The sequence below is a fragment of the Artemia sp. Qi Xiang Cuo genome, chromosome 18 (assembly GCF_049724085.1).
Source record: "Artemia sp. Qi Xiang Cuo chromosome 18, ASM4972408v1, whole genome shotgun sequence".
NCBI classification, from domain to species: domain Eukaryota; kingdom Metazoa; phylum Arthropoda; class Branchiopoda; order Anostraca; family Artemiidae; genus Artemia; species Artemia sp. Qi Xiang Cuo.
Window position 1 is genome coordinate 28,620,836 of NC_142811.1, and position 25,179 is coordinate 28,646,014.

A 25,179-nucleotide genomic window follows, 5' to 3' on the forward strand; every position below is an offset into this window, starting at 1 on the left:
TTTACTATCATAAGAAGATCTTTCTCAGTGCTTTCTCCCTTTTACAGTATTCCTTTTGAATATTCCGAAAAAGCAATTTGTCAAACAAGTCCTTTAATTTAAGTAATTTATATAGTATTCAGTAGAGAGCAGATGAGATAGCCTTTCAGGGAGCCTAAAGACGGTGGCAGCACCACACTTATTTGTGGTAGTTTCCATTGTTCTTAACTTTGCCTTTATTGTTCAGTGTTTTGTCTGTTCGTTTTAGGTTTTATTTTTTCATCCATAGTAATTCCCGTTTATATTAACATTGATATATTCTACAAGTTTATGCTCATTTAAATGTGTTCTTTATCTTTTTGGGAAAACTATGTTGTGGTTTTTTGTTTAACGTTGTGTAATATGCCTTTTTTCATGCTTGTTATGCTTATGATTATTTGCTATAAATTTGCTTATGATCTGTTTGCTTAAACTAAATGCTTGTATTATACGTTCCTGTATATCGTAGTGACATGTTTTGGACAAAAATGAAAATGACTTATCATATCTCGTATCTCATTTTTTTTTCGCCAAGTGTAACCAACAAGTCTTGTTACATCGATGTTGCTATGGAAAGCAGGATTATAAACACATTTCAAGTTTTGTAGTTTTCTGTAGACTTTAAGGATGTTAGACAGTGTCTCGTTTCATCAACATTTGCAGTATCACAGAAAAAAGGTAGAGCGTATATTTCTTATTTTTAGAATTTCCTTTTATTACCAGCGTTTTATTTTGTTTGCTTGTACATATTCTGCCTGTCTGTAAACATTTCTTGTAACTGGTTATTGCTTAGTTCCAATTGTTTGACTTGGCGTTATAGTCTCTAAAACGTGTCATTAGTATTTAATCTTTTTTTTTAACCTTGGTTAATTAGTATCAACTGTGTCATTAGTACTTAAAATTAGTATTTATGTTGAATACTTTGTAGTTTTGAACCGATACATATTTGAACCTTTGTAACTTGAATTTAACCTTCGTGCTTTAAACTTCTAATGGTTGGGACCTCAATAAGTTAATGGTGGCCACTCTTTTTGCTTTCTTGTGAGAAAATAAAAGCGTCTTTGTAGTGTTTTCATAAAAAAAGAATAAAAACACCCTGAAAAGAAGTACAACCTTGCTGAAAGTTACATCGTATTTCAGTATTTCCACCTTTGAAAGTTCCAGGCAATTAGATAAAGGTAAATATCAATTTTGTTTTCTATCGATAAGAAAATTTTATACTAGTTTTATATATCACCTAATGAATATAACTATTATTGTTCCCAAATTCATTACGTGTTAAAAAAGAAATCATTGAAAATTTGAAAGAATTCGTTGAATAATCAGTGAAAGTTTCAGATGTGATTGATGCCTGGTGATACAGTGATGTTGTATTTGGGTAATATTTTGTTCTGAGTATTGTTTGTAGTAGAATGTACTTTTAATTAAGAAGTTGGTTGAATATCTACAAATAATTTTTGGCTAATCGAAAAGAAATATTCTGGAAATATTCTTCTTTACAATGTTCTAGTGCAATCGTAAAATTCCTCCAAAATATTACTTCTATGGTCAAATTCTTGTTGTGAAGCTTATTAAGGGCTTTTGAATGATATATTCATACTTAGTCAGTTTAACGACTTTTCTTTTGATTGTAGTTTGTCTTTCAGAACTTTCTCCCAGCTTCAGTACAAAGCAACAGCTTAGCTTCCCATTCACTATTGGTTTGTATAGACCCCTGCTGATGAAGAGTATTATCATTAAAATCGCTTCCTAAATTCTTCTTTCTTGACTTCTCTGAGTTTGGTTTTGACTTTGTCAAAAGCCTTCTCAGATATAACAAAAACCGCTTCTAAGGTTCCCCTATTCTAAGACACGCCCTCCTTTTGTGCTAAATGAGAGCTTCACTAAACGTTTTAAAAGATAAGTATACCCTTCTGAACTTCCTACTGTTCGAGTCTCGTGAGAAATGAAGATTATGTTGTTTAGTTTGAAAGTTCTTATATTTCTTGGGTATTTTGTGTTGGACTTGACAAATTGGGGATAAAGTTATATAACTTCATCTGAGGTCCCGTCGAAGTTAACTTAACCATGACTATTGAATTTATCCTCTAAAACGGCTTTATTTTACATGATGTCTGATGGCAAAGCAAATAAATTGCTCTTCCATGCTTCGCTCTTTACTAAGTGTTGCTTTACTGAGTCTTTACTGTTGCGGAAAATCTTGTGTGGAAATTTTTTCATTGGCAACGACACTTGAATAAATAAACCTGATCCTTTTAGAATGCCAAGAACAGTGAAAATTAAATATAACTGCTTGAATTAAATAAGTAGAAATTTACATGGTACTTATGTATTATACGAGAACTACACTCGAGAACTTGTATCACGAACATGAAACATTACCCGTTTTTCACGGTGTTAATACCAGACAATTAGCTTCGGCTTGGTGGAAACTCCAACAAAGAATTATGGAAGGGGGGCCGCCCAGAGCGCATTATATTAAACACATAACATAAACTAACCTAACCGAAATACCAACTAAATATTTAATTAAAATATAACTACAGTTCATTTTTCCACCGAGCCGAAGCTAATTGTCTGGTACTAACACCGTGAAAAACGGGTAATGTCTCATGTTCGTGATACAAGTTCTCGAGTTTGATTCTCGTATAATACATAAGCACCATTTACATAGTCGTATACATCGTTAAGGAATTAGGAAAAAATAGGTAATTCAATTTTTAATGGAAAAGACCAGTATATGCAGTTATGTAGTTATTGGTAGTACCGGGTGCAAAATTAAATTAAAAAAAAGAATATCGGTCAATAATTATCCATAAATAGGTTAAAAATATGTGGCACCCAACCACTTAAGAAGGTATAGCTTTCGGTTGAACGTGTAGTTGTCTTTGAGAATAACAGATTTTTGATGTTGGAAATTTTACGGACGAAAATTTTTGTCAATTTTAATTAATTAGTTTTGCTTATTTATTTGCATGGTTCAACATGGCAACGCTTGTGAAAATGTGATACTGCCCCAAAAACCCCATAATCTTCAAAAACCTTGGTGCTTGAATACTGTGACTAGTAGATGACACCGTGGAATATTGCATCAATGCCAGTTTTCTATTATTGACAATCTTTTTAGTATCAAGGGTCTAAGATGGGACCCTAAGACCTGAGTCTTTTCCCCACTAGATATGAATCTTCTATCTCCCTTGAATCAGGATAACACAAAAAATTATCCTTGGCACTTGAACTCGGTCAAATTTTCTTAGATTCATTCATATTCATGCCCAAACTCATTTTCGCACAGTAAAGTGTAACATGCTCAATTTTTCAGTCTTTGAATCTGTCATGGTATATGAACTTAAATGTATTTGGGTGTGAGTATAAGTACGAGTTTAAGAGTGAGTGTGAGCATGAGTTTGCACCAAATACTGAATCTGTGGAATTAACACGACGAAGCCTGCATCGTTTGGAGTGCATTATAAATTCGTGTCAAATTCTTGCTGAAATTTGGATTCTAGCTCTTGGTTCTTACGGAGAAAGTTCTCCATTGAATTACAAGTTTCACTCATTTTCCGAAGGCAAATATCTATGTATGTTATGCATATATATATATATATATATATATATATATATATATATATATATATATATATATTATATATATATATATATATATATATATATATATTATATATATATATATATATATATATATATATATATATATATATATATATATATATATATATATATATATATATATATATATATATATATATATATATATATATATATATATATATATATATATATATATATATATATATATATATATATATATATATATATATATGTATATATATATATATATATATATATATATATATATATATATATATATATATATATATATATATATATATATATATATATATATATATATATATATATATATATATATATATATATATATATATATATATATATATATATATATATATATATATATATATATATATATATATATATATATATATATATATATATATATCTATATATATATATATATCTATCATCTATATATATATATATATATATATATATACTATATATATATATATATATATATATATATATATATATATATATATATATATATATATATATATATATATATTTATATTTATATATATATATATATATATATATATATGTATATATACTACTACTACTACTACTAACAACTCACCGCAGCACCAAGCCGCCTGAGGCCAACACAGCTACGCACGATCCACCTCCACCCCAATCTATTCAAAGCCTCCCTTTTTAAACCTGCCCACGAAGTTCCCATTTCCTTTAAATCTTTCTTTATGACGTCCTCCCACCCCAGACGGGGACGACCTGCTTTCCGTTTAGCCCTAGATGGTTGGCCGAAAAGAACAATCCTTCGGCAATCTGTCATGCTTCGTCCGCACAACGTGTCCTAACTACCTCAATCTTTCTTTCGTTGTAGCCATAGAGAGCGGTACTGAACTGCATTGTTCATATAGCCTATTGATTGAAATATAATCTGTCAGTCGGGTCCTTAGAAGAATTCTTACGCAATTTGTCCTATAGACATGTAGCAACTCGTTATTCGCCCTTAGGAGAGCCCATACTCCAGAGTGGCCATATTTGACCACTGTCATCGCTGTAGATTCTAATATTATAATTAAGTATATTAGACATAGTTTCCTGGTCTTCCATACGTTTTTTGACTGTAAAAAAGCACCATGATCCATGGCTATTCTATTTTTAACATCTTCACTGATCCCACCCTCTCTGCTAATAATACTACCAAGGTAGGTGAAGCTGCCCACCCGATCAATCTTTTCATTTGCCAACGTCACCTCTCCATCTTTATATTTTCCTAGCATTAGTGACTTATTCCTCCTAACATTAATTTTCAAACCGATAGTGGGACCCTCAGCTCGCAAAACCTCTAAAAACTCATTTATTTTTCTTACACCTTCATCTGGGATGCTTAAATCATCAGTATAATCTAATTCCAGGAGACATTTTCCTCCCCATTTGAATCCGTGGTCTTACATTGACGATTTTATACTTTTTGAAAAAAAATCAGTCAAAATGCTCTATCCAAAGTACGATAGGACAAAACCCTAATAAACTTCTAAACAAATGCAAAAGAGACTGCTAACCTCATTTCCTTCCTCTGCCGCAGCAGAGTTATTCTTGTGAGTTACACCAACCCCCGTAATGTGTTTATCGGGTATAACATATAAAGATAAGACCTTTGCTAAATCTCTTTTATTAATAGAATCGAAAGCTTGCTCACAATCAATAAAACTGAAGACAAAAGCTGTTTGAAAACTCAGGCATTTCTTAATTATTAGCCTAAGAGTGAAAATTTGGTCGACACATCCTCTACCTCTTTTAAAACCGCGCTGTTCTTCTCTTAAAACTTTGTCTACGGTATCTCTCAGTCTAAAAAGTATCATATTACTAAGTCATTTGCTACCTACAGAGACCAGACTAATTCCTCGATAATTACCAAACTCACTTTTATCACCTTTGTTATAAAGTGGTTTAATTAAGGTTTTCCTAAAATCGTTAGGTACTTCCCTTTTTTCAAAAATCATATTCATAATCTTCAATAAATGATTTCTAACCTCAGAGCCACCATATTTAAGAAACTCATTTACCACCCTATCACCACCTGGAGCCTTATTATTCTTTAATCCTTTTAGTACTGTTGCTAATTCCTCCTCACAAAACAAATCTTCCTTCACATCCAAAGTATCACGAACTTTATCATTGTCATCTATATTTTTTCCTGCAACTCTATCTCGGTTAAGCAAGTCCTCAAAATGTTCGGCCCATCTCTCTTTAGTTTTTTCCTTATCGCTAATTACGACCCCATTCCTATCTTTGACTGGGCAAACTCCGGATTGACTACTCCCTCTCAATTTGTTAAAGTGCCAGTACAAAATTTTACTATTGTGCCGTCTAGCTGCATCTTCCAAATCCTCGGCAATTTTATCAATGGCCTCTACTTCACACCTTCTTAGTTCATATTTCAATGCTTTCTCCACTCTTTTGCACTTGTTTTGTTTTTATACGGTCTGTCACTCAGATAGTTCTCGTGCGATTTATTTCTTCTTTCAATTAAACCTAACGACTTTCAGCTTATATTCTTACCTGCAGTTGTGACTTTCTTGCCTAAGACACCTTCCGCAACTTCAAAAATTGTTTTTCCAAATTTATTCCAACCATCTTCCACATTATCAAATTTTAAGATCTCAAGTTTAGTATTCAACTGTTCCTGGAAAGTTTCTCTCAAATTCTCATCCTGGAGTCTAACAATATCATAACTTTCCGGGAGATATTCACCCTTCCGAAATTTCTGTTTTAAATTAGCCCTTGACACTACTAGATAGTGATTTTTACATTTAACATCAAATGCGTCGCTTCTGTAGGTCCTAGTATCCATTATTGATCTTGACAGTCCTTGGATAACAATAGTAAAATCAATAAGGTCTATGGTCTTGCCGTCACATGAATATCATACTAAATAGAGACAGAACGTTGCGCTGAATATGTTTTGATAGTTACGTTTACAAAATTATAAATGCCTTTTTTCACTAATGTTTTCTTTTCCTACACCAAATTCACCAAGGCTAGTATACCATCTATCCCTGTTTCTACTAACCTGGGTATTAAAATCTCCCAGTAATAAAATCATATTTCAGCCTGGGACCTTGTCTATTTGCTCCTGTAACTGTAAGTAAAATTCATCTGAGTCCTTATTATTTCTGTCAGTTGGCTATAAAGGGGCACATACTACCATAACTGATACCCTAAGCTTTTTATTCATTAAATTGACCGTTAGACGTCTATCAATTGTAATTTCGCAGCCTAAAAAAATGTTAGTAGTGTTTTTTTTTATCAAGAGCTCTACTTCCTGTTTGTGTGCTCCATCTGTCCTGCTCGAATAAACAAATTCTATGTCACCTATTATCATGCTTTTTTCACGAAGGGTGCAGGTTACTGGAACTCACAAAAAGTCCAGCTTAAATTGTTCGAAATTTCCAATCAGAGCTCCAAGACGATAATCATTTTTAATGTCATAGCGTTACTAGTTCCAATTGTCATGTTCTTTAAACTATGGGAGTTACTTCCATACCAAGAAGCTTCATGATCTCAGATGCAGGTACAGGACATAGCGCTTGCATCTTTTAAAGTCTACACCGTAGCGATGATACCAGATAAGATCCATGGAGAACAAAGTCTCTGGAATTTCCAGGAATGGAGACTTTGAGCATTTCTGGGCCCATCTTTGTCACAACATGGTTTTCAGCACTTGGCGATGCTCTTCTATCAACAATAGTCGATATCCTGCACAGACATTCTCAAGCTTATTACTTCCGACTCATTATATATTCATGCCTACAAACATTATGTTACTACGGGGAGGCGACCCATAGTAGAAAAATTAGCTAGGAAGAGGTTTTTCAGCCAAAAGACACCCAAAAAAACATACCAAGCCCAGATGAATTGTCCATTAGTCAGAATCCCGTACGAATGTTGTGTCGTTTACTAGGCTACAATTTCCTCGAGGGGCGCGACTCCTCAAGTGGGAATAGAGTTGACCGCAAGGCCCCCACTCAGTCTTGCAGGTACCCCGAAAAGGTCGAGGCAACCCTTTGCAGAGGCCGTTGTCCATAGATCTGGATCTTACACCCTGCCATAGTTGTCCTCCTATAGAGAATCCTCCCATGCTGGTGTTCTGCATCACCTTGCAATTTAACCAATTGCTGGGAAAAGGTTTGCAACTCATGGGACATGTGGACAAACCAGTGGGTCCTTTTGAGTGTACAGTTGAGGGGCCTTCTTCCTCCTCTACCTGTATTTATGACCCCGGGCGAGGGTGTCCCAGAATTCTCTTATGGACCCCCAGAGACAAGGTCCCTCCTTGGTCCGTGCCTCTTATGGTGATACCCAAAAACGCAAAATACTTGAAAATATAAACAAGTCGTTGAACATCTAAGTTATATACAGGAATATATAACTCAATGACATATTCAACCTACTACTTATAAATATATATAGATCACTGACTATATAAGTTATATACAGAAATATAGAACTCACTGGCATATTTAACCTACTACTTATAAATATATATAACTCACTGACTATTTAAGTTATATACAGAAATATATAACTCACTGACATATTTAACCTACTACTTATAAATATATATAACTCACTGACTATATAAGTTATATACAGAAATATAGAACTCACTGACATATTTAACCTACTACTTATAAATATATATAACTCACTGACTATATAAGTTATATACAGAAATATATAACTCACTGACATATTTAACCTACTACTTATAAATATATATAACTCACTGACTAGGCCTATCTAAGTTATATACAGAAATATATAACTCACTGACATATTTAACCTACTACTTATAAATATATATAACTCACTGACTATATAAGTTATATACAGAAATATATAACTCACTGGCATATTTAACCTACTACTTATAAATATATATAACTCACTGACTATATAAGTTATATACAGAAATATAGAACTCACTGACATATTTAACCTACTACTTATAAATATATATAACTCACTGACTATTTAAGTTATATACAGAAATATATAACTCACTGACATATTTAACCTACTACTTATAAATATATATAAATCACTGACTATATAAGTTATATACAGAAAAATGTAACTCACTGACATATTCAACCTACTGCTTATAAATATATATAACTCACTGACTATATAAGTTATATACAGAAATATATAACTCACTGACATATTTAACCTACTACTTATAAATATATATAACTCACTGACTATATAAGTTATATACAGAAATATATAACACATTAAATGGAACTAATTACTAGAGACGTTTCAGATACCAAGGACAGTGAAAATGAAGTCTTATTTCTTGAATTGGTTCAGTGGTACAATATATCTCTTGGATATTAACAAGAATATTGAATTCGATTTTTAGTTGAAAAAGACCTCCATATGCAGGTTGGTTGTAAGGGGCGCCAAATTTAAAGAAAAGAGACATGGGTAGAAAATCAGCAAAAAATAAGCTAAACTCATGTAGAGCCAAACAGCTTAAGAACGTGCAGCTTTTCTTTGCAGACTTAATTGTCCTTAGGAATAAACAGATTTTTAATGTTAGAATTTATATGGAAAGCAATGTCACGAATTAGATTTTTTGGTACTGGTGCATTATGCGGGCCCACCGCTATAAACTGTATCAAGAAAACCAGTCACGAAACCCGTCAAACGGGCTTTTTGCAAGAGACCACTATAGATAAATGATTGCAAAGTGGTGTTTCTCAATTATTTGCGATATTGCAACGTTTCGTTTTTGGGGGTTAGGGGGGAATAAGCTACCTAGGTCTGGCCATGTGTCTAGTATATGCTGTTCTTTATCGCCCCCCCCCCCCAATGTGTAAACATATAGCCCAAATTTGTAAAACGCAATCCTGTGAGTTGTTAGGAGTAGTAGTAGTAGTATATATTTTCATAATGTACTATTCAATAGAAACAATTAAAAAACTTTAATTTGTTTAGGCCAGTTTACAAAAATAAATATAGTAAATTCCCAATAAAAGCTAAGAACAAGTAAGCAATTAAAGAACAAGTAAAAATAAGTAAAGAACAAGTAATTTGGGATGTATAGTTAATACACTAGACGAAAATTTCATGTTCCTTTATTTTTACTTCTTTGCCTTCATTATTTCAAGAGAACTAATCATTGGAAATGAATCGGTGCTTGAAAGAGACGATGATCATATAAAAATATTCTATGTTCAAGATCCGGACCTCTGTTATTGTGACCACAAGGCATAGCTGTTAAGATTAGACTAAAACATTTTCTCCATAACGGTCTGCTTTATCCTAGTTGCTGTTTCAAACCAAGCGTTTATTACATGCCAGGAATTTAAGACAATAAGGTAGCCTAGACCTCAAAGTTTTATCACCTCTTGATGTGATATATATATTATATATATATATATATATATATATATATATATATATATATATATATATATATATATATATATATATATATATGATATATATATATATATATATATATATATATATATATATATATATATATATATATATATATATATATATATATATATATATATATATATATATATATATATATAGTATATATATATATATATATATATATATATATATATATATATATATATATATATATATATATATATGCATAACATACATAGATATTTGCCTTCGGAAAATGAGTGAAACTTGTAATTCAATGGAGAATTTTCTCCGTAGAACCAAGAGCTAGAATCCAAATTTCAGCAAGAATTTGACACGAATTTATAATGCACTCCAAACGATGCAGGCTTCGTCGTGTTAATTCCACAGATTCAGTATTTGGTGCAAACTCATGCTCACACTCACTCTTAAACTCTTACTTATACTCACACCCAAATACATTTAAGTTCAAATACCATGACAGATTCAAAGACTGAAAAATTGAGCATGTTACACTTTACTGTGCGAAAATGAGTTTGGGCATGAATATGAATGAATCTAAGAAAATTTGACCGAGTTCAAGTGCCAAGGATAATTTTTTGTGTTATCCTGATTCAAGGGAGATAGAAGATTCATATCTAGTGGGGAAAAGACTCAGGTCTTAGGGTCCCATCTTAGACCCTTGATACTAAAAGATTGTCAATAATAGAAAACTGGCATTGATGCAATATTCCACGGTGTCATCTACTAGTCACAGTATTCAAGCACCAAGGTTTTTGAAGATTATGGGGTTTTTGGGGCAGTATCACATTTTCACAAGCGTTGCCATGTTGAACCATGCAAATAAATAAGCAAAACTAATTAATTAAAATTGACAAAAATTTTCGTCCGTAAAATTTCCAACATCAAAAATCTGTTATTCTCAAAGACAACTACACGTTCAACCGAAAGCTATACCTTCTTAAGTGGTTGGGTGCCACATATTTTTAACCTATTTAAGGATAATTATTGACCGATATTCTTTTTTTTTAATTTAATTTTGCACCCGGTACTACCAATAACTACATAACTGCATATACTGGTCTTTTCCATTAAAAATTGAATTACCTATTTTTTCCTAATTCCTTAACGATGTATACGACTATGTAAATGGTGCTTATGTATTATACGAGAATCAAACTCGAGAACTTGTATCACGAACATGAGACATTACCCGTTTTTCACGGTGTTAGTACCAGACAATTAGCTTCGGCTCGGTGGAAAAATGAACTGTAGTTATATTTTAATTAAATATTTAGTTGGTATTTCGGTTAGGTTAGTTTATGTTATGTGTTTAATATAATGCGCTCTGGGCGGCCCCCCTTCCATAATTCTTTGTTGGAGTTTCCACCAAGCCGAAGCTAATTGTCTGGTATTAACACCGTGAAAAACGGGTAATGTTTCATGTTCGTGATACAAGTTCTCGAGTGTAGTTCTCGTATAATACATAAGTACCATGTAAATTTCTACTTATTTAATTCAAGCAGTTATATTTAATTTTCACTGTTCTTGGCATTCTAAAAGGATCAGGTTTATTTATTCAAGTGTCGTTGCCAATGAAAAAATTTCCACACAAGATTTTCCGCAACAGTAAAGACTCAGTAAAGCAACACTTAGTAAAGAGCGAAGCATGGAAGAGCAATTTATTTGCTTTGCCATCAGACATCATGTAAAATAAAGCCGTTTTAGAGGATAAATTCAATAGTCATGGTTAAGTTAACTTCGACGGGACCTCAGATGAAGTTATATAACTTTATCCCCAATTTGTCAAGTCCAACACAAAATACCCAAGAAATATAAGAACTTTCAAACTAAACAACATAATCTATAATCAACATTATCAACATTAACTTTCAAACTAAACAACATAATCATATATATATATATATATATATATATATATATATATATATATATATATATATATATATATATATATATATATATATATATATATATATATATATATATATATATATATATATATATATATATATATATATATATATTACGGTGAATGTCCGAAATCTAGCTAAAGTCGGCATTCACCCCCGAATGTTCAAAATTCCCTTTTCTCTGCTTCGATTAATTTAGATTTGCGAGTCAGCTTTTTCGGTCTTATGCAAGCTATGATGGTTAAGAATTAAATTTAGGTTAGGTTAGATTGTGTTAGTTTAGATTAAGTTAGGTTAAATTTGGTTCTAAATTTCAGAAAGGGGTTAAAAACCTAACTTAAGTTAACCTGAACCAACCTAACCTCGTCTAACCAAACCCAATCTAACCTAACCTCCCATCATCAAACCATGCATTAAGATTGAAAAAAATTGACTGGCAACGGTGACTAAATCCAAGGAAAAAAAAAGTTCATTATGTCTCAGGGAGATAAGTTACAAAATCTGCTTAGAATACTAGCGAAAACTCTTCAAGAGAGAAGGGGTTTGTAGAAGAAGTTCTGAGTAATAAATCTTACGCGAATAAGAGGAGAGTAAGAGAAGTAGAGAAGAAGGCATTGAAATGTGAGTTAAGGATACGCGAAATAGAGGCTATAGAAAGATTATTGAGGATCAAGATGACGAATCTAGGTGGAAAATTGTAAGATTATATAATGGCATGTTTAAATATTGAGAGGAGGTATACGGCATGTTTAAATATAGTTAGAGATAGGAAAGGACCTCAGTTAGTGACGACGAAAGTGTTGGTAAGAGATAGATAGAACATTTCAAAAATGTATAAAACTGTGATAGGTTCGCAGAAAGTAATATAGCAAAGGATGTTGTTTTCTGACAATTAATTAAAAAAAACTTTTTCTAAAAAATAAGTTTTTCAAAGAAAAGTAAAGAACTCCATTAAACAAAAAAAGAGCAAAAATAAAATCAAATAATCTACCATGCGTGAAACTACCACAAATCAGCATCGATAAATAAATGAAACCCAACACGAACAGAAATTACAATAATTAACCGAGTCAAACTCAAAACGAACAGAAGTTAACATAAGTTGGGCGCAAAACCCCTATGCCTTCCCAAGACCAGGATAAAATTTTTACTTTGCTGAAAAAATACAAATTAATATGCATTGTCAGTTTAATATACATATGCTGTTATCTAGTAATCAAAATGTTAATATTGTTTGATTAATTAAAGTTATAAAAGTAAAAGCATTTATATTTTTTCAGTAACATTTATATATACTTATAAACATAATAACATTTATAACTTATAATCCTTGCCCTGAGGGTTGTTGGGGAGTTTCCTCCTTAAACATATATATGTTTTCTATCTGGAAATCGACTACACTGAACAAAATAGCTATCTCAAAATTTTTATTGGATGTGTTTGGGGGAATGATAGGTGTGGGGGGGGGGCTAGTTGCCCTCCGATCACTTTTGACTATTAAAAAGGGTAATAGTCCTTTGAATTTCCAATTGAATGAGCTTTTTTTGAAGTTTCTACGACAACGCCTTCTTTAAAAACCTTATATGCCCCCAGGGCATAACTTAAGACCCTTGCCCTGAGGGCTCTGGGGGATTGTCTTCCTCAGAAACCTATTTTCTATCTGGAAATCAACTACGCTGAAGAAAATGGCTAACTCAAAAGGGTGATTGGATGTGGTTGGGAAAATTATGGGCGTGGGGGGGGGCTATTTGCCCTCCAATCAATGCTGAGTAATAGTATGGGCACTAGCCCCTTGAATTTCCAATCGAATGAGTATTTTTTGAAGTTTCTACGACAACGCCTTCTATAAAAACCTTATGTGCCCCCAGGGCATAACTTAAAACCCTTGCTCTGAGGGTTGTGGGGGAGTGTCCTCCTCAAAAAAATAGTTTCTACCCGGAAAGCAACTACGCTGAACAAAATGGCTATCTCAAAATTTTGATTGGATGTGTTTGGGAGAATGACGGGCGTGGGGGGGGGGCTAGTTGCCCTCCAATTGAATTTCCAATCGAATGAGCCTGTTTTGAAGTTTCTACGACAACGCCTTCTATATAAAACCTTATATGCCCCCAGGGCATAACTTAAAACCCTTGCACTGAGGGCTGTGGGAGAGTGTCCTTCTCAAAAACATATTTTCTATCTGAAAATCAACTACGCTGAACAAAATGGCTTTTTCAAAATTTTGATTGGGTGTGTTTGGGGGAATGATGGGCGGGGGGGGGGCTAGTTGCCCTCCAATCACTTTTGACTTAAAAATGGCACTATCCACTCTAATTTCCAATCGAATGAGCCCTTTTCGAAGCTTCTACGACAACTCCTTCGATACGAAGTGCCCGGGTATGGAGAAAAAAAAACACATTGTGCCCACATCGTTCTTTACTTAGGCAGCGCTAGCGCGCTGCCTATGATTTGGAAGCGAAGGAAGGTTTATTAAGATTGGGAAAGTAATAGATTTAGATTATACAGATGATTTGAATGTCTTAGATAAACATATTTAGGAAATAAACGAATCTTAGGAGATTTTGAAAGTTCAGGTTGCAGGATTATGTTTGAAAGTTAATGTTAAGAAGACTGTTTAGACTGGGAAAAAATGACAATGAAGAGTGATGCTAGGCAACAAGAAAATGGATCTAGTGGATAGCTTCGTTTACAAACGCAGTACTGTTAGGTTAGAATACTGGAAGCTAAGGTAATAACAGCGGTCAAGTATGACGCTGAAATCTGGGTGCTACAAGTAGTTGAGGATAATATTTATTTATTTCTAACCCGTCAAACAACACAAAAATATACACTGAGACGGAGGACAAAATAGAGGAAAAGACAAAAAAAAACGAAAAAAAAAAAATAGTACGACGTTTATCAGAACAATGAACAAAGACAGTGGCGGATCCAGGGGGGGCATGCGCCCCCCTAGCGTAGTCTAAAGTAGTATAATTTACTTAGTTAACTCAAGTTTGCGTTAACTAAACTTGATCCTAACGCAAGTTTATCGAATCAATTTATTTTGCTCCCCCCCCCTAAATTTTTTTCGAGTCAACCTATTTTGCGCCCCCCCCCTAAAAAAATCCTGGATCCGCCCCTGAACAAAGATCACCTATTAAACACTGAACAATTGTTACATACATGCAACTTTAAACATCACTGTATAGGAAGGGGATGCCATGGATGGAAACTTATGTGGCGGTTATGTTTCAAAATATGTTTTAACAGAGCTATTGCTGGGTCGGCTGTTTTATATTTGCAGACTAATGCTGAATTTCGGGTTCAAGGGGGTAAATAAAGTAAACATTTTTAAATTTGAACAGAGTTTACGTTTAGGCCTATCTGTTTGTGAGAAAATCTTCCAAAATGGTGTTGTGCATAGGAAATGGGATAATGCTGTTGAATTATGCAGTTTAACTAGGATTATTCGGTTGAAACGTTCTTTATTTTGAACAACTGAGGCATAAGATGCCCCACACTTTTTTCAAGGTAGAAAATCGGCTGCAAACGGGTTCGCCTTAGGGATGGCCCAGTCGGAAGGCCATGGTAAACGATTTGTTCGTCTGGTTTTCACGAAAGAACGTTCTACTGACGGAGTGGGACCCAAGTTATTCCAATTAAATATAAGAACTTCAAATTTTTTAGAGTTGAATTCCAAACTCAATTTATAATATTCACTATCAAGTATGCTGAAGGTTTCTTCGATACGCTGTATCGACGTGCTAAGACTAAGTACATTATCCACATAACAGATAAGTGTGACGTTTGTTGCTTTCTCAATGCATGAGGATATGCGTTTTGATTGAGCGCCTAAGATGTCGTTGCTAAAAAGAGTAGACGAAGTGATAGCACCTTGATGCGTACCTTTATAAACAGAAAAAAAATTTATTCAGGCCATTCGGTGGGCTACTGGGACAAGTAATTTTGTTTGTGGTGCACGTGTTAGATTAGACAAATTGGAAAACGGTAACCGAAGTGGATTTGTAATTTTAATGCGTACTTTAAGCCGCGAATATAAGTTTCTTAATGTGCAACTAACAGAGATATGAACGCCTCTTTCTGCCGTGTGTAGGAGCATGGCTTCGTGTACCAATGAGTCAAATGCACACCTAAAATCGTGTGCTGCTAGAACGAGACTTTCTCCTGCCAGTTCAGCTTCCTTTAAGCTATTTTGCCATTTTGGCAACGCTGGTGCGATCACGTCTAATAGCTATTCCTTGCGAAATAATATTGTTTCAACGGCAAAAGCTACCTATTTGGGGTGAATCAGATATCAATCGACTCCCTAAAATTCAGTGAATCGACTGTGATACAAATCCCGACTGCAAACCTCCATCTCGTCTCATTCCTGGATTTTTCATTTCAAACAAAATGGCTACTCTACTGAGCTGTGTTGTCAGAGACTGATTTTTGAACTTTTGAAGGTGTGCCCGAATTTTACAGTGCAGTGTTGCCACGTGCTGTAGTGAATATACGAAAGTCCAATGCCCAAAAAAAAGACGACAGTGCCGATTTCCCGAATAAGCAAGCAGAAGAGGGGAGGTTTCTTGTTGCAAGTGCCGTCGTACCTGCCGGGAGTGGGGTCTCCCTTAAACTGCTGGGAATAGGTAGCAAAAACCTACGCTTCCCTTCCTTATCGGCGCTGAATATGACACAGACGAATTTACATCTCAACCCAATCCTGAACTTTCTCCAGTCAAACAGAAAGCTGGATCTAGCGTTGCTGTCGAAAATGACTTGTGATTTCTTCGAGTTAACAGCATTACGCGACGCTAAATTGGAGCTCATTCAGATAATATTCCTGCAAGAGCCTCTCAAGCTACGAAAAGCCGAACAAAAGATTCAGCGACATCAGAAATCTTGGATTTGCTAGCTGAATGCGATCGGAACAACATCCAACTTTTGTCATCACTCATCCTTCCCAAGTCCCAAAGGTCCCCGAGAGCAATTTCTCTATCCTGCGGAGAAATACGGGATCTGAAGAGCTCTATGCCCGTAGTCAAGCAGTATACGACTGGGGTTACATTGACTGACTCCCCAGACACTGGCGCTACAGCAGCAGCAAACAACGAGCAACCGATTTGTACTGTTATCGCCGAAGACGCTCCATGTATGGACCCCTGACTAGAGTACAAACATTTGGTCAACTGCAGTCTGAAGATGGCATACAAGGGGTCAGGCAACTGAGAAAAAATAAGCTTCAAGTTAAATTCAGTGACGTTGTAAAAGCCAAAGCTTTTGTAGTGAGGCCCCTAGCGTCCTTTCCGCAAAATTGTCAAGTGGCAGCCAAAACAGCATAAAGTGCAAACTGAGGGAAGAAAAATCGTTTGGCATAATAAGAGGACTTTCCGTTGATGTTGATGCTAATGAACTGGTAAAGCATAATCCAGGCCTTGTAGAGGAAGCTCTCCGCTTCGGACAAAGCGAAACGGTCAGACTGACTTTCAAAAATAAACTGACCATGAACTTTGCCATGTCTAACAGAATCAAGCTTGGATACGACTTTTTCCGGATAACGAAGTAAAAGGAGGCCCCAAGAAGATGTTTCAGATGTCAAAGCTACGACCATCTCATTGAAAACTGCAAGAACAGTCGCAGATGCTCTAGATGTGCTGGACCTCACACTAGTAACAAAGACACGCCATGCAACGAAGACCCCAAATGCGTTTCTTGCGAAGGATCTCATGTCTGCTTCAGCCTAACATGCCCTAAATTAAGAGAGATTCTGAAAAACAAGAATAAACAATGAATAGGTCTCTTAAAGCTCTTAGTCTGAATATCAATGGTTGTCGCAATAAAGAAAAGGCCATAGACGATCTTCTCCAGATTTATGACGTAATGTTTATCCAGGAGCATATGCTTTCTGGACTGAATACAAACTTCCTAAACAGATCCCAGTCTCACGATGTCTTCATACAACCCGCAAGATCTACGGCAGGGCGTCCGTCTGGAGGCCTGATAATATACGCTAGGAAGGAACTATCGGCTAAGCCGTCGATTAGAAGCAGTAATCTATTATGTGTGTCTGCTGAGGGAATCGAGTTCATCGATGTATACATGCCCACTAACTACAACAATGCTGTTTCTCTAACGAAATTCTCAAAAGCAGCAGATGCCCTTGGACGACATTTGGAGTCTCTTGAGCGTAGTGGGAGTAAGTGGCTAATAGCTGGGGACTTCAACTGCGGCCCTACCAAGTACCATATCCTGTCTGATATTTTTCTAAAATGCCTCCCAACCTCTTACAATATCTGGCCGAAGTCCCTGGATTTTACGTACACCCATACTAGTAGTCATACGTCAAATATTGACCATGTACTTTCGTCCACATCCATCCCTGGTCTCCCAGTTACAGTTTGTACTGACGATCCGATTAGTGACCATGCCGGAATTTTGTTCCACCTGCATTCAGCACAGAGCACTAATAACGCCTGTTCCAGAAGGTGGGTCTACAAGAAAAACTGGCAGAAGTGTAATATTGCCCTATATATTGCCACTGTTGCTTCAATCCTTAGTTGCATAAAAGTTCCGTTTCATCTACTCTGTACTGGTCCTTCCAACATGGCAGCCTCTATTGAACTCAACACTTACTATCATCAAGTTACCCACGCTCTGAAAGCTGCCGAATCAAAAGCGGTTCCTACAAGAAGAGTCAAAATTGGGACAGAGAAACCAATGTGGTCCGAATCCATCGAACTCCAGACGGCTAAACGATGTGCTAAAATGTGGCTAAACATTTGGATTGCTTGCGGAAGACCGTTACGCGGGGCTGTATTCGAGCTGAAACGGAGTACAAAACGCAAATACAAAGCTGAGATGAAAAAGTACCGTATTATCGGGCAACAGTTCACTGAGAACAAGAAATCATGGCGAAGTCTAATTAGATCGGACGACCCTGACACTGCATGACTGGCACTCTTACTATGCTTCGGTATACAGAAATTGGAATCTTGTCGTAACCAACCAGTATAATAAGAAAGTTTACATCTGGCGTGTACACGTCTTAGGCGCGTGCTATGCTGTTCCCATATCGCTGATAACGATACAATTTTTGATTGAAAAGACACTTTTTAAAGGAAAAAATGGGAGTAAGGGCGACAGTCTCCCAACAAAATATCTCAAGCACTTACCTGATAGTTTCTATTCCCACCTTCAGCTTATCTTGCAGATGTGCATCACCAGAGGTTTTGTACCAAACAGTTTCCTGAAAGGATTCATCACTTCTATCGCCAAGAAAGGAAACGATTCCAATGACTGTAATTCTTACAGACCCATAACAGTCCCTTGCATCCTGAGCAAAGTGTTTGAGTATGTGATCTTGTCCGAGCTAGATACTGGAAATTTCGGTGATTATCAACTTGGATTTAAGAAAGGTTTCGGTTGTCTAGAGGCTCAACACCTTCTTGCTCACATACTTATGGACTCAGAAGAAGCAATTCGCCTTTCTATATGTGTACTATAGATATTTCAAAAGCGTTCGAAAGCGTCAACCACATGCAAGCAATGAATGCTCTACTGCTAATCGGTGTAAGTGCGAGCATAGTGAAAACATTGAAATTCTGGTACGAAAATTCAATAGTTTCTGCCAAATGGAAAGACAGAACATCAGATCCCGCCAAAATCAAAAGAGGCGTGAGGCAAGGGAGCGTTCTTAGTCCTCTCATTTTCAAACATGCGATTTCCAAGATTCTGGACCACATCTCGCCCTCCCTTCTACTTCAGGGTACCGACCTGTCTTACCTTGCATAGGCTGACGACGTCCTTCTGCTCAATAGATCGAAAGCTGACTTACAAGATAACCTGAGTCGACTCCACAGTGACTTTCTTTCTATTGGGCTCTCTATCAATTTAGAGAAGTGCGAGTTTTTAACCTTCAACGCACATAAAACTCAGCCTGTGACCCTCGGCAATCATTCAGTCCCTGCAGTGTCTGAGCTACGATATCTGAGTATCATGATTGCAGAAACGATCGGTAAAACCAGGCAATCCATCGTCAAGCAAACAACCTCCGCCATTAAACGTGCTTACGGGTCTTTAGTGCCAAATCGCGGACGCTACTCCAGGAAATCTCTAGCCTCAATTTATCGTTCAGTTTGCCAGCCACATGTAATCTACCTTGCCGGTGCATCCCATGTCCTGACAGTGACAGACTGTGAAAAAATCCGAAAGTGCTACTATAAGTATGCAAAATTTTTACTGTATATATCCAAGCGATACCGGAATTCTCGACTGGAAAAATATGGACTTACGGAGCCATCCAAGCAATGGTCGACCATTCGGTAAAATTCAGTGTTCAAAGTCAGATTGATGAGACGTCGTTTTTCACCTGCATTTGTTTGAGTTTTGTATCTTTATTTTTATTTTTTTTTTAAGTTGGTTTCCTTTTTCTTTTTTGTTGTGCTCCACTATAATCTTTTTGTAGATGGTGGGTAATTAAATTATTATTATTATTATTAAGACATCAGTTACAACACTAACTGCATCAGCACACCCTTTTTTAACCAAACTGGTATGACAGAACGCTACAAAAAGAGCTAAAAAAAAGTTTACAAAATGCAGTTGAGATTGTTATAGGCCTAAAGGCCGAGCACTGAATGTTATATTTGCCTTTCTTGGGGAGAAGAGTGAATGGAAAAAGACGACGGTATTGTAAAAGTATCTAAAATCTTCTGTATGAGCAGGCCTAGGTGTTACATGAGCAAAGGGGATTCATGGAGAACACGTAGTGCGCTAATATTATCTATGCCAAACGAAGCTTTCCATTTCAGCTTGGAGACTGCCGCTATTATGGCTTGCATTGTAACAAGTAACGACGTATTGAGACTCTGGCTAAACAGATAGAAATTCGTCAAATTCGGATTCAAGTTTAGAGCTCTAGTTATGATTTTTTTTTTTTTTTTTTTTTTAATCTTGTTTTTTGGTTTATTGATTTATTAGGAGGGTTTTCTCCCGTACAAATTTGCTTCAAGGAATCGAAGATGTATACTTTATTTTTAAATAAACCCAGTGTTACTTACTTACTTAGATAGGGGTATATAAGTAGCCTTGGGAGTATTCGAAAATGTGGTGTTTGGGGAAGCAAGGAATTTCCAAAGAGAATTGGGCCAAGCAGAAACTCTGAACGAATTCGAATCAATAATGCCTGCAGGGTGACAAGCTAGCTCACTTGTGAGAAGTTTTTTTGTGTATAAAGCTGAATATTATTCAGAACACCCGACCTAGGATGACCCTTATCTTTCCGGTTTTTGCATTGAAAAAAATAGGTTATTTAAACAATATATAGTTATTTTATTTTGTATATAAATTATTTGTCTTAATTGTTTTATTTTAGTATTTCTGCTGTTGACGGTCACTGCACATGTGACCGAAATACCCAGTATTTTTTGTGAATTATCACTGTCTAATAAAAGGATTTATCCCTATTTGAACTTTTATTTATCTGTCCAAAAAGAAAACCGAAGTTTTGCACGGGAGCACGCTTCACAGAATTCTGTGTTGTTTGACCAATCGGGGACTTGAGCAGACTTACAGAGGAATTCTCTAAGGATAGTCTTTTGACACTCTTCTTCTAAGGATAGTATTTTGACTTTGGATACTCGTTTGACAGACCCTATATCAAATAATAAGCCATGGGAAAAATGCGGTTCGATCCCTCTTTTTAGGGCTATAATTAAAGAAAGGTTACGATGCCTAGGCCACGTTTTATGTACTTTTTGGCCATCCATCTGTGGCCAGGCCTGGATTTACCAATAGGCCCACTTGGCCCGGACCTAGGGGCGCGCAATGTCAGGGGGCGCAATAAATTATCACTGGTGATTTTTTAAAAATAAAAACTGGACTGATATGATTTATTGTCAAACTGCCAGGTTCACTCCGCCGCTGCGCTGCCTATTCACAGAAAAGGGATTTTAAAACAATACAGGTATTCCGTGGTCATTTATAAACTGTCAGATGTCTCCCAAGAATGGCAGCTGATACTTTTGGCTCATCAGTTGTGATCTGTTCAGTGCTTCCACTATTCCCGAATTTTCGGGATTTTCCCAAAAATTTCGCAAAAACGGAGCGGCAAAAACGCTTGGGCCTAGGAGCGCCAAAGTTGTAAATCCAGCCCTATATGTGGTATTGCTTCCATATCCTTCATTTTTTCGGCGTTTCCGTGAATTTGCCAAAAGAAAATTAGGTTCTCTGATATTTCTCCGAAAATTAACTTTTGTAGTTATACGAACGTTACCACAAATAGCTAATTTTCGTTGGTGTCAATTTTTTGGAAAGATTTCACAAGGCGAAATTCCTGTTTTTGGAAATTTGGGGAAACCTCGAAAATTAGGTGATAGTAGGAGTACTGGTTTGGGGCTAAACGAAAAGCGGGTCGTCCTAAATGGGGTGGGAAAAGATCATAATAAACGATTTTATGGAATTTTGAGACCAATGGGAAAGGGTAAACAGTGAGGCTTTGGCTGGAATGTGCACAATTGTGTTTGCCTCAGGCGATTTGGTGTTGAAGTGAGTTGTTAGTAGTAGGGGTAGCAGCAGTAGTATTATTACAATAAATACTTCGAAAATAGTTAATGAAAGGGAATCTTGTACTGTTTACATTTACCACAATAGGAAAGAAAAAAAAACATGCAGCATAAAATAAAAATGTACATCTAACATTTTTCGATTTTCCAGGGCTGCAAATCTACTATTTTAAAGCTTTTCGTAATAATTTTTTGTTTAAGGTCTGGACTATGGTAACTGTGAAATCTACAGTATGTCACTTAATTGTATGGTCTCTTTTTCGTTAGTCGTACATAAAACCAAATTCGATAGTCTTTCAGTTACAGACACTTTTTGTCTCAATGATGGTCAGTCTTATTCTATATTCTGTGAAGTTTATACACCTCTGCAAAGGAATCCGGATATAGCTCCATTTGAGCAGTCTTCCTTGCCATTTGAATCTGGGGGGGGGGCTCCTTGCTTGGATGCAGTTTAATTTTGGACCGTTTGTACTTACATTTTTGCAAATCTTTTGACTGCGAAGGGGGTGCCCCGCCTAGCTTGGATGAAGTTTTGATAATATTTACACGAATCCTATTGAGCTAAACCTTCACCCAGCTATACCACTCTCTATGGAACCAGAACGGACTACCGAGACTCTTGGTTTACCACAGTGACGAAGCCACTGGACGCCAGGGAGAGCTGAGATGCCTGACTCCTGCTACAAGTACAAGCACAAGTAAGTATCGATTAAAAAAAAAATACAGAAATTCTAGCCAGCCTTCCCTGTCATGTGGGTTTATCTCTGCTTTTTTCCTTTCGAGCTCAATTATAAAAAGAAATAATTGCGAGATATTCCTTAAGTTTGGACGACATATTTGTCAAAAATTAACTCTTGACTAATATGTCGAATAAATTTTGACTCTTTATTCAAAGATAAATGCAAAAGAATTAATTATACAGAGATTTCTTTATCTTTGTAAATTGTTAACATTTTCTAAGTCTTGTATTGTACAAAAATAGCGTGAAATGCAATTTTAAACCTAACTATTTTTCACACAGGTAGCTGAAGTTCGCCCGGTAATAGATACAACTGCGCCATTTTCAATGCGAAACCACTCAGGGTCTCCTGGCAAGAAATTTTTCTACCAGAAAGTCAAACAAAATCTTCAAGATCAAGAAAACTTTCGCTTGTTGAGAAATCTGAATGCTATCATGGTCCAAGGAAAACGCACCTTCAAAAAGTGATTTCAAATTAATCTGACCTCAATGTGATTTATATATTCTAACCTTTGCACACGACAAATAAAAAGAAAAAAAAGAAAAAGAAACCCCAGACCCCTTTCGTATATTCAGAGTTTTTGAAAATGTCTTCTATTCATGGTTACCAAAAAAGAAATTCTTCACAGGTAGACCCATCCATGATATGATGTAAGAATCTTGCGCATAAAATATCGAAAACTGATCCTTGGTAAGAACACTGTCATTCGCAAATTAGCTTGGAATAGCCCCTTTCCCAGCCTAACGTATTTTGCACTATCAGCCATTGCTAAATTTGCTGAAGAAAATGTTACACTTGGCAGCAAACAATAAGTTTCTGAATATAAAGCGAGATATCTTTAAATGAATAGAAAGATTCAAGAAAATTTGAAAAGTAATTTTTTGTATTTTTATTTATCTGGCCATTTATCTATTTTATCTTTCATTTTTTAAATTTTTCTGCTTTCTTTTACCCTTTGGATAATTTTCAGACAATCTTGTTCAGTGTTTTTAGTGTCTTCAACATTTAGTAAATATATTCTAAGACCACACTGGCTATACATGACAAATGAAACTCATAGAGGAAAGAAAATAACAAAGTGAAAAATAAAATAAAAAATGTGCAAAAACGAGGATTCTGTCAGCCAGTGGCGAACTATGAAGAAGAAGAAATAAGCAAATATTTTGACAAGGACCTCCGCCGAGTCGTTTTCAGTGCTAAACAAAAAAGAAAGAAAAGAAAAAGAAACCAACGAAAATCGAAACTTTCGAAGTTTACTTGCCAACGACAGAACAGAAACTCACTTTTTTACTTGCTCACGAAGTTTACTTGCACGAAGTTTTTTTACGAAACTCACGAAGTTTACTTGCTCGTTGGCAAGTAAACTTCAAAAGGTTCGATTTTCGTTGGTTTCTTTTTCTTTTCTTTCTTTTTTGTTTAGCACTGAAAACGACTCGGCGGAGGTCCTTGCCGAAATATTTGCTTATTTCTTCTTCTTTATAGTTCGCCACTGGCTGACAAAATCCTCGTTTTTTCACCTTTTTTGATTTTGTTTTTGGTTTTTGTTATTTTCTTTCCTCTCTTGAGTTTCATTTGTCAACATTTAGTTTAATATTCTTGTTCTCTTTTTCATTTCTAGCCAGGTTCAGGCGCAGTTTGGCCTTCGGTCAAGCATTGTTGTCAGTTTTATGTAGTTTTTGAAGTAGCCTACAGAAAATATCATATTAAAGAAACTTACCGATGGAGTTTCCATATAGATAATAACTAGGAGGCACCCAGAGAGGGAGAGGGTCAAACTGGGTATTTAACCCTCCCCCTGGTCCGCCTAAAGGACAAAAAAGTATAATCATAACTGCATATTTTACTAACAAATTGATTAAT

General features: G+C 35.5%; 1 protein-coding gene across 1 annotated transcript; it reads left to right on the forward strand.

Moving 5' to 3' along the window:
* The first annotated feature begins 446 nt into the window (after positions 1–446).
* LOC148941393 (uncharacterized) lies at positions 447–24,412 on the forward strand. Its single transcript, XM_089104070.1, has 2 exons — positions 447–696; positions 23,601–24,412. Exons 1-2 carry the CDS (start codon positions 646–648, stop codon positions 23,784–23,786), a joined length of 237 nt encoding a protein of 78 aa, XP_088960196.1. The 5' UTR covers positions 447–645; the 3' UTR covers positions 23,787–24,412.
* Positions 24,413–25,179: the final 767 nt, after the last annotated feature.

Coding starts and splice junctions, on each gene's coding strand:
- LOC148941393 (XM_089104070.1), top strand. CDS start 646: ATGTTAGACAGTGTCTCGTTTCATCAACATTTGCAGTATCACAGAAAA. Junction 697..23,600: donor TGCAGTATCACAGAAAAAAG/GTAGAGCGTATA, acceptor TTTTTCACACAG/GTAGCTGAAGTTCGCCCGGT.